This window comes from Adiantum capillus-veneris, chromosome 25, assembly GCF_014529385.1.
Source record: "Adiantum capillus-veneris isolate H3 chromosome 25, ASM1452938v2, whole genome shotgun sequence".
Lineage (NCBI taxonomy): Eukaryota > Viridiplantae > Streptophyta > Polypodiopsida > Polypodiales > Pteridaceae > Adiantum > Adiantum capillus-veneris.
In genome coordinates, this window is record NC_140955.1 from 127587937 (window position 1) to 127603641 (window position 15705).

General features: G+C 41.1%; 1 protein-coding gene across 1 annotated transcript; it reads right to left on the reverse strand.

The window, feature by feature from the left end:
* Window positions 1-1574: 1574 nt before the first annotated feature.
* LOC147425627 (uncharacterized) lies at window positions 1575-2567 on the reverse strand. Its single transcript, XM_086500766.1, has one exon. The coding sequence runs from the start codon at window positions 2172-2174 to the stop codon at window positions 1575-1577; it is 600 nt and encodes a 199-aa protein (XP_086356892.1). The 5' UTR covers window positions 2175-2567.
* Between the last annotated feature and the right edge of the window lie 13138 nt (window positions 2568-15705).

Consider the following 15705-nt stretch of genomic DNA (forward strand, 5'->3'; position numbering starts at 1 on the left):
ACAAATGTATGATGTGGCTCAAGCACTAGAGCTCCAAGAAGCCCACGGGAAGCTTGGACTCCAGCTCTTCTACCAGATGGAGCCTTGTGGAGTTGATTTATAGAGAGCCTATGAATTGCTCAACTTCATACAAGATGATGGGACTACCCAGATATCAGATTCTGTAGGCCAGCCAAAAAAGGTAAACATCCAAAGGAGATAGTGGCTGAGGCTCTAAGGTTACCTACTAAAAAAGAATCAATGAGGTCAAAGGAAAAGAAAAGAATGGGCATATTTACCAAAAATGCCATCGTGGAAATATTTCAGGATATGATCCACAACCCAACAGAGGAGCCACCTAATTATCCCACCAACACTTTCATTTCTCAACCAAGCAACCACCAAGATATACCCTCGAGGAGTCCACTATGTAAAAATTGCATATAACACGTGCAAACAAGAGGTATTTAAATAATCCCTTACCTGTATATTTTTAAGTATTATATGTACCCCTTATGTATGCATTTTTGCAAAAAAAACTAACCCTTATGTATGAAAATTTTCACTTTCTCAATTAACAAACCCTTTATGTAAGTACATTTATGTTCACACGTTCTATCTTACATATTTCCTAGTGGACACCCCGGGGATATACCTGTACAAACCATGCAGTGGCATCAGCTTTTACCACCAACCTAAAGACCAGTGTGCCAATGCCAATAGACCATGCCTCTTACATGCTCAACACCTTGAAGAGCACCAAAAAGACCAAAGCAATCAAGTACTTGGGGGCACCAGAGGTCCTGACTCGCATTGCCTACCATGCACTGAGGGATCACTCACAATTTACCACCTACACTACATCAAACATTTGGTTGGAAGCGACTGGATCAAACATTTGGTTGGAAACATTTGGTTGGAAGCGACTGGATTAAAAAATGAATAAAATGAAGAAGATGAAGAACACGAGGATAAGCCGCCACCATTAATTCAAAGATCCAAGAGGAAACTAGCTAAGAAAGCTCCAATTAAGAGCAAGGAAGAGAGTGATGAAGGCCCTATGGAGGAACTAGCAGACCAAGTCTCTGAAGAAAGCAAACCAGATCCAAAGATAGAAGAAGAGAAGAAAAGAATGGCCAAGGGGAAAGAATGGATGGTCTAGGTCAACTAGTTCGGGGATTTTTGTGTGCTTGAAGTCAGAAACGTTGCAGCTTGACGATCGGGAATTTTTGCAGGTAAGTGTAGCTCAAGGTTCATGACAGTGGTGCTCCCTGTGGGGATCCTTTTACCTGAGGTCCACCAACGTAGAGTCTTCGGGCTAATGACTCTGATTCTTGCAAGGGAACCCACTTTGAATTGGCATCAGCGGTGGTCAAAGGCTTGACAATAGAATAAACATTTGGGTGAGGATGTATTAAACGACGGCCGATAGCCGGGAGGTGGGAAAGATGGCCGAGATAAAGTTTTTTTTTGTAGCATGGAAGGTCGGCAATGGTGAGCGTGTGAAGCAAGGCTAAGCATGGCGTTTTTTTATTTTTAAATGTAAAGCTGGAGTCAAAAATTTTAAGGAGCATGCAGCTGAAAAGGGTGCGCTGCTAGAGTCGTGATGCCCTCGGCTGCATGAAAAAGAAGGGGCGCCATGCAGAGGACAATGGCACAAGTGGCTGGAGTTGGCTTGCAGAGCGGCCGATTGCATAAAATGAGGCTAATAGCACCGCAAGAATGGGTGGGTGATTTAAAGAGGGCTCGGTGAGCCTGGGAGCAAGGAGCTCCGCGAGCGATAGAAAGCCGAGTGCAGAGAAAAGGATCGTCAGAGGAGAGCCAACCCTGGTGCTATTAGAAGAAGAAGGGGGACCTTCTTGGTCGATGCAAGGGCCGCCAGTCACGGTTAAAGAAAAGGACCTCAACCTGGTGTACAAGTCCGAGTTGAGGGTGCTATCGGAACGATTTGGAGAGCCCTTGGAGGAACCAGGTCGAGGGCAAAGGGTGAGCTGCTTGGTGCTATAAACTTGGGGATCGCTACAGGAGTGTTGAGGGCTGCAGAGAAGGATGACCAACGCCATGAGGAGCCAGTGCTTCAAGGCGTGAGTTAGTGGGCATACAGGAAAGAAGAAGGTGAGGCCGTGAGCAGGTTCAGGAGTAGCACGGGCTTGGGGCCCTTGGGAGTTTGGGCAAAGCCACAAGTTGCATGGCATGAAGAGACCCGCCAGGCAGAGGGATAAGGGACGCTACTTGCCACGGGGATGCAAAGGATTAAATTGTTGAGCTTTTGGAAAAGTTCTAAGTCGACATGCAGGTGAGCACATATTACGCGGTTGGAACAGGGGTCCATCAAGGCACTACCGGCTAGCTGGAGGCCGACAAGGGGTTGAAAAGAGAGCTATAAGCAAGGCCGCAAGCTGCCAATAGGGGTGCGCCATCGACTATATCACGAGAAGGGGAAGGAGGCAAGCCGGCCATGCTCTCCCGCTCATAATTCACCACAGATTATTTGCCCGATGCCACACCAAGAAGGGTGGTTGTACATGCTCTCGTTTAAGCTAATTGAATTAGCTCTAATCTCCATATGCTCATTGTTTAAAACTTAAAAATAGCTAAGAAAAATACCGATAATTTAGATCTAGTATTTCTCCATTGAAATAACTAGAGATAATAAGGAGAAGCTGCACTTATAATTTTGCTAATTATTATTGTCAAAATTATCTTTTTTCACAAATAAATTGAATAAGAAAATCACAATAATATTTTAATTAATTATGATAATTATGGATGGACAACTTGAATGTTTTTCATGTCGTGGTAGTGATTAAAAAAACAAAAAGCAAAGCAGTGTGAGTACTATGGGGAAATTGGATAATGAAGCCACGATGGCAACATTCTATGGATGTATGAACCCAATAAGTCAGGTAGCTTTCAAAAAAAAAAAACATTCTTTTGTTAGCTAAGCCAGAATTATGCTTTGAGGATTAGGAAAACTTGACATCTGTGCCTCTAAAAGCTATGGGGTAAAAAGCATCACGAATAGTTGCCCTCTAGTATGCACTATCCTGGTCGAGTTTTTTTTAGGTGTGTAACATTGCAGGCTATAGTGAGGTTCAACACCCACCAGTGGCTCTTTCTTGAGGATCTACCATGTTGGGGGACTCATAAACCTATGGTGTCTGTGTAGAGTTAGTAAGTAAAACGTCACTATAAGGTTATGGTTTTTCGTTAGCTTCCACAATGCAAATCCTTCACTAGTTGTTCATGCCTAAAGCTACATGTGTAGTAAGGGTAGTGTCCACTGGTTCTCTCTCAGTCTATGGGAACGCGGTTAGAGATTTATCAAAGGTACCCCAGACTTTATTTTGAATGGATGGAGACCTCACACCAAAATTGGACAAAAACCAAGATGGTGTTTAAAAAGAAGGAAAAGCAACAACCACTTGATCAAGATGCCAATTTGGTGTTGTGTGAAAGGCCAGCGTGTCGGGCAATCCATGTGTACAACCATTCTTTTATCTATACGAATAACTATACTCACACAATAGTACATTGACCTTGTGTGAGCATTGCCACCGTGCTTGATTTCCATGTCTTCTCCTTCCATGTGCTCTTTGTCTATACCTTCCTACTTTCCATTACTTCCAATTGGTATCAAAGCTATTCTCTAATAGTGTTTTCTCGTCTATGTCCAAGCCCATGCACTTTCGAGGTTGATTTTAATTACGATTGCTGCTGCAATACACTCACCATTCTAGTAGCATTCCAAGTGGATGTCGTGTGATTTCAAAGCTATTCCCACCCACAAAATCTCCATCTGAGCAGCACATCAGAAGCTACCTTTTAGTTTCATACATAGTCTTCTTGTGTGCAGGTTTTGCTACAACAAGCATGTAAATGAGATATGGTACTAGTATTTGGAGGCTTTATTAGAGTTTTGGGCCACTTCCAGCCTTGGTATAGTGTCTATGTGTGCATCTAACACACGTTTCTCTCTAGCTACATATACGTGTACAAGTGTAACTAGAGGTATAGGTACAAATTGCAGCGCACAATTTTATACATGATTGTTGAGCAACATACATGTTTCCTCAGGTAGTTAGAGCATGTATATATATGGGGAAACCATTTTTTGGTTGAGTTTGAGTAGAAGTAACTATCCTTTTGAATTCACATTGATATCCACCATTATCATTAGAAATTGAATGGGGTATAGGAGAGCCTCTTTATTTGGCAAATTAAGGGAATGCTTAAAGCTTAAGCCAAGTTTGACCAAGCCTAAAAGAGAGGGCAAAAAGGCCTATGTTGCGATTTTAAAAATTTTCATTTTCATATTTTGTATTTGAAAATAGTCTATTTAGTAACCCAAAAGAGAGGTAGATAAATGAATTTTAAAATGTCTTTTGTCCATCCTCTCCTCTCTCTTTAACATAAAAAACACTCTCTCACTTAGATCTCATTAGAGGAAGCACTATTCAGCCCCCCTACCAGAAAAGAAAATTTTTCACTCTCTCACTGCATTCTCTCTCTAAAATGTGAGCCAACTCTCTCTCTTTTTCCCCCTTTTCTCTCTTGTCACTTCCCCCTCTCAATCATTGATGTCCATAGTTACCCTGGCGATCCAATGACCAATGCATCATTGCCCTTTGGTAACGTCACTAAGCTACTACATTTTATTGGAGATGGAAGAGACGGATTGTTTGGCTACTATTGGAGATTGTATTCAGCTTTTGTATGAAAGGGAAGCAAGAAAACATCTCTTTGTTGCCTATTTTTCATTGCAAGAGAAGTACCTAAAAGACATTCATCAAGTTAGAGAGGAAGCCAATGAGAAGACGAAGCAGCTGAATCATGAGATGGCAAAGCTTAATCAAAAAAACGAGCATTAAAAAATGGAGCAAGAGCGTCGGCTAAACAATTACATTCAGCTACAACACACTGCACGTGATATGCACCAATAAATCAATCATCTCACACGTGTTTCATTAGGCTACCACATTTGTAAGTGCAAGAGACATGCGATGTTTATGCTATCTTCAAGTGGTGGAGCTCGAAAGAAACATATCCATGAAACTCGGTAAGGATACAAATGCAACCTTCTAATTTTCTATATTTTTTGCAGGTTACTGTAATTTTTATTCAATATGCAAGAACTTGGCTTGGATGATGATGGGAATCGATACCAATGCTCAAAATATTGTACGTACTCTGTTGTAGCATATCATCAAGCCAAAGGAGTTGGTGGAGCTATTGGATGATCCATCCAATGCTGGCATTGCTAATGTTTTGCGCCAAAAGTATTTCAGTGAGCTAAAGCTTGTGATACCTCAGGAGATGATGGAGGTGTGTGATAGTGCAGGAATAAGTTTCAAGACCTATGAAGCTTTGTACATAATTGTCACACTAGGTAACGAGGCAAAAGGTTTGTTTAGGTTGCAATCAAGGGCCTTATAGTGTCAGCATTGCAAAAAAGTGCACCAATAATGATGTTGCAAGCTTATTGGGTGGATTTCAATATGTGGAGGATGCCATGCCATTAGAAGATAGCAAATCCTTCTGCTACAACGAGTTCAACAATGTGTATGTTGACTTGTTGAAGCTCCACGAGTCAATGATTAGATTTTATGGGTTGACATAGGAAGAGTGTAATGGAAAAGTGATATCTGTAATGAAGCTTGATGAGTGTCAGATTGTCAAAGGTCAAGACTCGAAAGGGTAAGTGTTACACTTATGAACAGGGCCTTGGTGGGCGTCGATGTTGAGCTAAATCCCAATGAGAAGGGAAACACTTGTTTAGGTGTTCATTCAAAGAAGAATCTTTGGTGGCTAGCAGCTTTTCATCTCTCGTACAAGACACATGAGTCCCTGAAATGGTATTTCAATCACACCCCAATCGTTGATGTCATTTGGCAACAACAAGAAGGACAACAATTGCAAGTTTCAGATTTGGGTACGTTCCAAGTTGAGTGGCATTTTGCAAAAGACTTGAAAACTCTCAAGTGTATGTTAGGGTGCAATCAAGGTGCAATGACCCTCTTTCCATGCATTTATTGCTGCCCAATAAAGTCTCATTGGAAATTGAGGGCAAGGGTGCAAAGGTCAGCAAGTCAAAGGTTGGTAAGGGTAAGGGTAGCAAAGCTATAGTCAACTATGTGAAAGGTGTGCCCACCCTTAATCGAGACATCATAATGACCCAAATTTGGATCCTATTCTATCGATTACACTGATAAATGTGCATGTGTGTACCCTTCATGTCCGTCTATGAATTCTTGACAAGTTTCTTATGCTCCATATTAATTATGCTTGAAACATGGAGCCTACAGAAAGAAGACAAGATTGTATAAGAGAATCTATTCTATCAAGTGTTGGTCTACATGGGATGCCATTGAGCTATCAAAGGACAACAAGTAACTAGTATGCCTTGATTGCCAAGCTTTGGAGGAGGCAGATCAAGGCACAAAGTTGGAGAGTGCAGGAGGTAGTCGTTCTTGGTGTCTTGAGATATTGAAACAGATTGTAGCACACATTGAAGGTGGGTGAAGGATGATAGTGAAAGTGGCTGATTGGAGGAAGAAAGGGGAGGTTGGAGGAGACGGGGAATTTACTGATGTTGTGCTGGAATGAATTGTGATATGCATAGTGAAGAAGTTATTGAGAAGCAATAGCAAGGAATAGTGTTAATTTGTGCTAAAGGCAAGGTGCATCATTGGTACATGTATAAGTTTGTTGGAAAATATATAAATTGTTGCTACATGGTTTGTTTCTATTTGTTGATTTTTAATAGAAGTATTAGATATGGAAGTTTACAGGAGGTGAGAAAAGAGCCATGTAGATAACCTAAGTAACTGGGAGGCATGGAAAGAAAATTGGAATTTCTCCCTGTTTGCTGGAATGGATTGTCCACTACTCTTGATGTTATTGCAAGACATCTAGGTAATGTGAACGGACCAATATGTTCATAAGTCGTTAAGCAGCAGTACACGTAGCTGTTGAATCCTAAATTTTGGAAGTTGAATGATGTTGTTGTAGAAAAAAATACAGAACATAACTTAAAAATTATCACAGATAATAGAGAATAAGACTCTTGAGAAGTAGTTTAATACACAAGAGAGACATGAATGAGAGATATTACCCTAGAACAAAGATTGAATTCATTGCACACTATATCTTTCTATGGTGTTTTAAGTAATAGTATTTCTTGTAGTTTGGGGGATGTCCATTTAAATTATTGTATCCTTTGGTGGAAGTGGCATGCTGAGTAATTATCTTTTGTGCTTCTAGTGCAATAGTAGTGCTCCTATCTTGTGTATTGTACAGTACACGAAACTCAAAGTTTTGAGAAAACGGTGGAAAGGACGACACATCATGTATCATCCGTTTGGTGGATTTGTCATGTGCACCCTTTTCTTAGCTTCGAAATCGGATGTCATGCCTATATAAACACGGTTATTGATTTTGCATCTAACAGATTATACTATGTAGCTCTCTTCGTATGCTAGCACTGCTGCTAGTGGCATGTTTGCAAGTAGCGAAGTTGGTAACACATGTTTTTCTTTGCCGACCAGCAAATTAGTGAATTGTCGAGTAACGACCTTCTATCAAGCAGACCTTATGCAACCGCAGTTGCTACTTTTGTGATGTTGATTGTGATATCGATGTCGCTAAGGAGCTGCACAATTATTTGATTTGTGTTTAGGATGTCTTGTATATAGTCGGGCTGCAAGATGACAATGCTGCTTGTTCTTGGACTTTTTAGGCAGGACAACAAGTTCAATTCACTTTGAGATTATGCATTGCAGTTGTTTGCAATAAGGTTGTGTTTGCTAACTTCGTGCGGGTGGTGTTAAGATCACTATTCTGGATATCTTTTTTTGATAGATTGCAAACGCCACAGCCTCCACAGATGGAAATATTGTGAGCTGTGAATCGTGATATTTCATTCTTCTTGCCAAGCCACATAAATATATTGCACACTAAACCATGAAGAAGCAACAGGACAGAGTAGTACTTTCCATCTCCTCATAGCTTGAAAAGTGGCATGTTTCCGGTGTCTTTTCCCGTTAGCGCGCAACATAGTTGCAATTGCCATTGAGAGGGCCTACACTTAAACGCAACTGTGAATACAACAGATAAAAATTAGTCTGATTGAAATTAGAAGGGATTAATATAATGAAATTGGGCAACAAATCAATGTTCAAAAAACTATTGCAAACCATAGTGGAACTTTAGCTAATATCGAAGAAGGGCATGCCAATGTTGGAGACAAGTTGGAACAAAACGACAGAATCTCTATAAATAAAAAGAGCTTGGAAGCTGCAACGAATTTTCTAGGCATAGTGGAAGAAAGAAATACACATTTCAGAGATGGGATGCAAGCATTGTTCGGGGTGCATATCTAGATGTTCCAGTTCTTGATTTAATTAAGCGAGAGTCTTTCTTTCAAACGGATTCTCCAGAAGATAGGCTTTGTTGATTATGTTCTGTATGGCCTGAACCTCGATAGCAGACCTTGTTTGCATTAAGTCAAGTTTGTAATAGACACAAAATTGGTTTTAAAATATACCGGGTTGAGTGATGACCCATGCAAGTGCATACAGATCATTTACTCCAAGGGCACATAGATCTGGTATCCAGGAGTTCAGCTACTTGCCACGGCCTTATGGCATGCTCTTTCTACTTGTGAATATTTGTTGGTCTTCTCTCATACGGTGGTCAAAGGGCAAGACCCCAATCTATAACCCGGGGCAGTCACTTATCAAAAGCTTCCTATATCACGTGCATTCAAGAGGTTATTAATAATACCTCAATATACATACTATATTTACACTACGTGCCTATTTAAAAAAACCCCACCCCCCTCTGTATGTATACATTTTGATACATTTTGATCTTTTAATAATCCTCTCCAGCATACACATTCTAAAAAGTGACCGCCCCGGGATCTATAATGCCTACTCTTGGTAGAGTGAAGTCAAGCATAATGTTCCAAGGGTGAAGGTCATTGTGAATAACACCATGGTCATGTGCAAATGCCAAATCTTTTAGTAGTGTATGAATCAAAGATGAAGCATGATTGATGATGAGGCTGCAACTCAGTTCAGTTGGTTTTTTGTGTTTTTCATCACCCATGGCAAGTACAATTTCATTGATGCTTCCCGAAGGTGCAGGCACACACTCCATCAAATCACCAAGGGAAGGTCCATTGAAATAAGGAAATATAAGCACCCATGGTGATTGACAAGTATGTGCAAGAGCACGCATGATACCTCGGTGGTTGAGGTCAACACTGCTCTCGATTGCGAACGATTTGAATGTTGTTTTGCTTGACCTTTGAATTCCTTACAACAGTACACGTTGTTGGACGGAAGGAAAGAAATCCCTTAGATCATGCATTCATAAGTATCTCCATATGACCCAGATCTTAGTTTCCTTCCTCGTTTTATAGCCTCTATTGGAATGCCCAAGGTGACATAGCAAAATGAGTTCAACACAATTTTCTAAATATGCAAACTGGACATGAATCCTCTGCTATCTCGAAGGGTCTCCTTCCGCAATTTCTTGTTGAAGGTGTTCTCTGTGTCAATATTCCTTGCGCGGGTGGATTTTTCCTTTTCAATCTTCCACCAGTTATACCAATGTTGTAATTTCTTCATTTGTATGTCCTCAAGTAAGTCACCTCGCAGGTCGACAACACATTTTGGCATGTCTCCAACAATACTAAAGAGAAGGTGTTGTACGTCACTAATATCGGCACCCTCAAACTTTGAGGTTGTTGAGTGAACCACTTCAGAGAGCAAGGCTTGCAAGCGCCGCTCATCTTGCAAGGTTTTTGTTATCTCGTCCAACGTGAGGGCACCCACTACCCGCACTAATTGTGTGCGTAATCGCTTTTTCAACTGCACTACTTGTTCGGGAAGCATTTTACCTACAAGCAATGAAATGAAGTTATGATGTATTGGTGAGAGCATTTGTCACTTTATAGCTCAAAAGGGAAGCTAGATTTTTTGCAGCAATGACAAGTACTGTATTGACAAGGAGGAGGGAATGAAAATCAACAAATTAGTGTATCGTTAATTTTTTCAGTGACATCAAATATTTGATAAAGCAGTGCAATACATTTGGTCAAGATCCATGCTCGTAACCTGATAGGGACCCTCCACATACAAGCTAATAGGAAGTGCAATTATTTCACATCGAATGGCATGCTAAATGTAACAACTAATGGGAATTTTGCTCCTACAATGGTGCCTAACAGAAAGTGGCTCTGTTAAGCACAACGACATGTGGGACCAAATTGATAGCCAATGTTGCAGTACGTGACGCAATCTTTGCAGTGGGTAGGTTACACCATGGAATTGTATAAATTAATTCAAATTTACAGTTTAAAACGGGGGTGTGTACAAAGGAGACTATGACCACAGTGTGTCTGAATGGGAGAGAACGACATTTACAATCGAGAGGACGATTGGGGTCGAAGTAATCAAGATTTGGAGTTTCATACAGGTCTCTATATCTACTCTACAATAGAAATAAATTCAATTTTAAGTTTAAGATGGGGTCGTATACAAATGAGACGATGACCACAGTGTGTGAATGGGAGATGACGACATTTGCAATCGAGAGGATGATTGATATCGAAGTGATCAGGTTTTTGGAGAGTCATACAGTCCTTCACATCTACCCAACAACGACATTTGCAATCGAGAGGATGATTGGCGTCGAAGTAATCAGGCTTTTCGAGTCTCATACAGGTCTCTATATCTACTCTACAACAAAAATAAATTCAATTTTACAGTTTAAGACGGGGGCATATACAAATGAGACGATGACCACAGTGTGTGAATGGGAGATGACGACATTTGCAATCAAGAGGACTATTGATGTCGAAGTGATCAAGTTTTTGGAGAGTCATACAGTCCTTCACATTTACCCAACAACATAAGTAAAATTCAGTTTTCTTTTTAATACCCTTAATTGACATGTACGCAACAACGACCTCTAATCTTGCAACGACAAATTCACAATACAGAACAATATACTAGCAATCAATTGATCCCTGGATTTGCAAGAACAACTTCACGGTATTGCATAATAGATGAGCAACCTTGATCACCACATAATGACAGAGTTTTAAGGAAATATGTCTTGTTAATAAAAGACAATGCAAAAGTTATGTGTTTATTGAGAAGATGGAATTATTTACTACAGTATACCGTGCAACAAAGCAACATGCATGTGCAAAATGCTAGTGTTTTTTGTGCAACATCGTGCATGGAATGCTGGTGTGTTGTGAAAAAGAAAACCATACATAAGTATGGTGTGGAGTTGGCACAATTCTCCACATTGTTTATAATACCGTAAGGAATGTTCCCTTCCCCCGCCACTTTTATGCCCTCCAGTGTTGAAGGGGGACTTATGCTTTCCTCTAGTGTTAGAAGGGCTAGTTTTTTTGTTTTGTAAAATAGAAAAAATGACGACAATTTGTTACCTTTGCTTTATTGCATCTGATTCAAGGAACACTGGGAGTTGGCATGAGTCCAATGTTTAAAGTCTTCACACACGGAGCAAGTACGCATGCAGTACTGTCGATATGCACCATAGCAAAATTTGAAGTAGGGTTTCTATTAAAGAAATTTTAACCAAAAAGGCAAGCGATTGGCTAGCTTTGAAATTGTCGGGGATTCAAGACAAGGGGACTCGGACAAATACGGAGAAGTTTTGACAAATGTCGAACATTCATAGTGTAATGCACCTCTCTCTCTCTCTCTCTATCTATCTCCCTGTCTCTCTGTCTCCACCACATACACATGCACAAAAATATTGCTCATCATAGTGAGAGCCAATGAGCTCAGGAGAGCTAGACCCTCACATCTTCCATGGCGACTGCGAAGATTAATATGACACATGAATTAATATACTGAAACAAAAAATTAATATGCACAAACATTGGCTAGCATTCATTATATTGATGTTCTAGCAAACATAGAGTCTTCATGTTTACAACATAAGAACCTGACATCTGCTGCTCTCTCTCTCTCTCTCTCTCTCTCTCTCTCTCTCTCTCTCTCTCTCTCTCTCTCTCTCTCTCTCTCTCTCTCCACACAGTTCTCTATCTCCGACCTACACTGAGACAAAGCGCACAGTCACAATCTCTCTTTCTCTCTCTTCGGCTTGCAGCAGTAAGCCCAAGAAAGTTCTCTCTCTCTCTCTCTCTCTCTCTCTCTCTCTCTCTCTCTCTCTCTCTCTCTCTCTCTCTCTCTCTCTCTCTCTCTCTCTCTCTCTCTCTCCGACCTACACTGAGACAAAGCACACAGTCACAATCTCTCTTTCTCTCTCTTCGGCCTGCAGTAGTAAGCCTAAGAAAGTTCTCTCTCTCTCTCTCTCTCTCTCTCTCTCTCTCTCTCTCTCTCTCTCTCTCTCTCTCTCTCTCTCTCTCTCTCTCTCTCTCTCTCTCTCTCTCTCTCTCTCTCTCTCTCTCTTTCTATCACCCAAGTGTGGTAGATTGGTTATGCCATTTCCCTCTTGAATAACAAGTCTTGAGTCCAACTCCTCGTCGGCTAGATCTTTAAGGTCTCTTGGGATAGTTTCCTACGACGTTAAAACTCTCTTCTTCTCTTCTTCTTCTTCTCTTCTTCTTCTTCTTCTTCTTCTTCTTCTTCTTCTTCTTCTCTCTCTCTCTCTCTCTCTCTCTCTGGCCTGCAGTGAAACAAAAGCGGACAATAGCGCACAGCTTCTATCCAGCAACAGTTAAGAAGCTTTTCAACCTCAACTCAGACTTTCTCACCAAAAGAGATGCTTGGGATGTCACTTTTGAAATGGTAGTCTCCTCAAGAAGCACACCAAGGAAAGATTGTCCATGTACTTACTCTCTCTCTCTCTCTCTCTCTCTCTCTCTCTCTCTCTCTCTCTCTCTCTCTCTCTCTCTCTCTCTCTCTCTCACACACACACACACACACACACACACACACCCCAAGTTGATAGTATCTCGCCTTTGGTAGTTTCCTTCTTCTAACAGCAGCAAAGCCAAATAGGATGGATGAAAGAGGACTTGCGGAAAAGCGCACAGTAGCATACAAAGAGCCAAACCCAGTATGGCTCTATTTGCTCTTCCCAAACAACTTGCACCCCCTCTTCTTGGCTGAGTTCTTCAAAAGCGCACAGTAGTCTCTCTCTCTCTCTCTCTCTCTCTCTCTCTCTCTCTCTCTCTCTCTCTCTCTCTCTCTCTCTCTCCGGCTTGCAGTGAGCCCAAGAAAGAAGCCACGACTTTTGTGTAGGAAAGGGTGTTTTTGAAGGTTCTTTTTGCGTAGAGGGTTGCTCAGTTTTGGAGCAGCACAGACCAGATTGATTTCATCAAAGCACGAAAGGGTGTTTTCGAAGGTTCTTTTTTTGCGTAGAGGAGGGGTTTCTCAATTCTAGAGCAACGCGGACCAGATTAGATTCTCAAGTGCTGCGTCAATTTCCTTTGCTCTGCAAGTGCTGGGTCAATTGCTCTCTCTCTCTCTCTCTCTCTCTCTCTCTCTCTCTCTCTCTCTCTCTCTCTCTCTCTCTCTCTCTCTCTCTCTCTCTCTCTCTCTCTATGTGCGCTAGGCGAGGAGTATAACATCGCTGCTTTAAGTTGCTACGGTTGCTACGTTTGTTGCTTCTTTTTCGATCTCCTTTTTTAAACGCCATTGCTTTCTTCTCTCTCTCTCTCTCTCTCTCTCTCTCTCTCTCTCTCTCTCCATCCTCATTTAGCACACCAATGACATGTGGCCACATGGCATAGCTATCCTTGCTCCTTTCACTAAATCGATCTTAGATAATCAAGGTAAAAAATCATCTAGATGTACACAAGATTGTCCTAATAAAATATGTATGGGTGGTAGTAAAACTAGGCATTTGCTTTCAGACTATTATGACTCCCTCCCAATGAGTTTCAATTGTGGAAAAAGGTGTGTGGCATTACCACCTACAAAGGTAACAAAGCAACCCTAGGAATTAAGCGCACTGGTGTGTGGTAGTCTGTAGATGATATTTTTTGTCTGCTTGAAAAGGCAAAGCTAGCTTGTGATGAGATATCCACCTTAAAGTTTGTAATCAATACTTTCACAGAGCAAACAGTGGATGCCTCGAGGGAGACGCACAACCCACATTACATGGTGGGTTGAATACTTCATCTTTGCAGTCAAAAAACATCTGTGTCTGAACTAAAGTTTAATTGTTTTTTCAGCACATTCTTTTTGCACATAGTTCATTTTTTCTTAAAACATATGGTTCATTGGACATCTGGAGTAGCCAAGGAATGGAGCGCTAACACTATCAAGCAAAAGTAGTGTATTTGAAAAATACACGGCATGGAGGTGGAAGGAAAAAGAACAATGCCCTACACGAGATGTTCAATTGGTTTTGTAGAGTTTTAGCAAGGAAAGAGGAATAAGACTAGAGTGCAAGGAAGATTGAAATGCAGAATAGGGAAAGTGGTTAGCGTGAGGCAATCACAGTCATGTCATGCTTCAAGTGCAAAAGATTGATTCCGATAATGGTTGGAGACAAGCCGGCGAAATGGCAGGCGTTGGGTGGAAAAGTTATAAATTTATGACACTAACCACTTCTATTGTAAAAATGCATTGTAATGCCAAGTGCTTTGTTGACGCCCCAATCAGTGGTCCCGTGGATCAAGTTTCATCTATTTTTGAGGTTTTTTTATTTTTACTAGTATTATTGAGTTTTTATGTTTTCTTTTAAACTTTGAGTACTATATAATCAAAACTCAATTTTTTGTTTTCACATTCTAGAAGATCCTCTCGAGCACAAATAATCATGCACATGGACAATTTACAGAGCAGACCACTATGAACATCGATACCACCACCACCACTCACACCACTAAAACTCCGCAGCCAGCACCTCATGTAGAATCTACGGCTTCAAATCCACATCCTCAGATACATGTGGATAACTCAACATTGCAACCCTCTCTAGAATCCCAACAGCCTCCCCAACCATTGAATCCAAATTATCAAACCACAATGCGATAGATTTTTGGTGATCTCGCACCACTAAATCATGCCAACCGGACACTTCTGTCAGATCCACCTTCAATTTCATCTCTACACAGACCCACACAAGAAACAAGAGCAACCAAAGAGGAATATCAACATCCGCTACAAAATTCGGAACCCTCGTCTACTATCACAGTACTTGGCGCTCAAGCAATCGCAAAAACTACACCACAAAAATTTGGACCGTGGTACAAACAAAAGGTAATCAAAGTAATACCATGCAACCCAATTTTTGAAGCACGGGAGGCCAAGAGAAGGATAAAAATGGAAAACATGGAAAAGAAGCCGAGGCCAAGAGACCTCACTTGGCTAATTTACAAGCACGAGTAGAGGCAGAGAGAAAAGTGGCAAAGGATAGAGCTCGAACCACCCAACAAGCAAAGGTGGAGCTCGAGTTCTAAAATTCCTCAAAGAGCCAAACAACATGCAAAGAGGAAGAAGAATAAGGTGACACCTGAAGAGCAACGGCGGTCCCAGGAGGAGAGGAGAAAAAAGTACAAAAATGATCCTCCTCAATGGGCCAAGCATACAGCTCCTCCACCACTACCAACATCACAGTTTCTTTGTGGGAGATCCCAAAGTATCACAAGAGCATTGAGCCAATCATACCCAAAGAGGCCTTATCTTGGGTGGGGAGAGAAATAATGGATGAATATAGTGATTCCGTCACACGCATACAATGTGCAGCTTTATTGGCCCTATA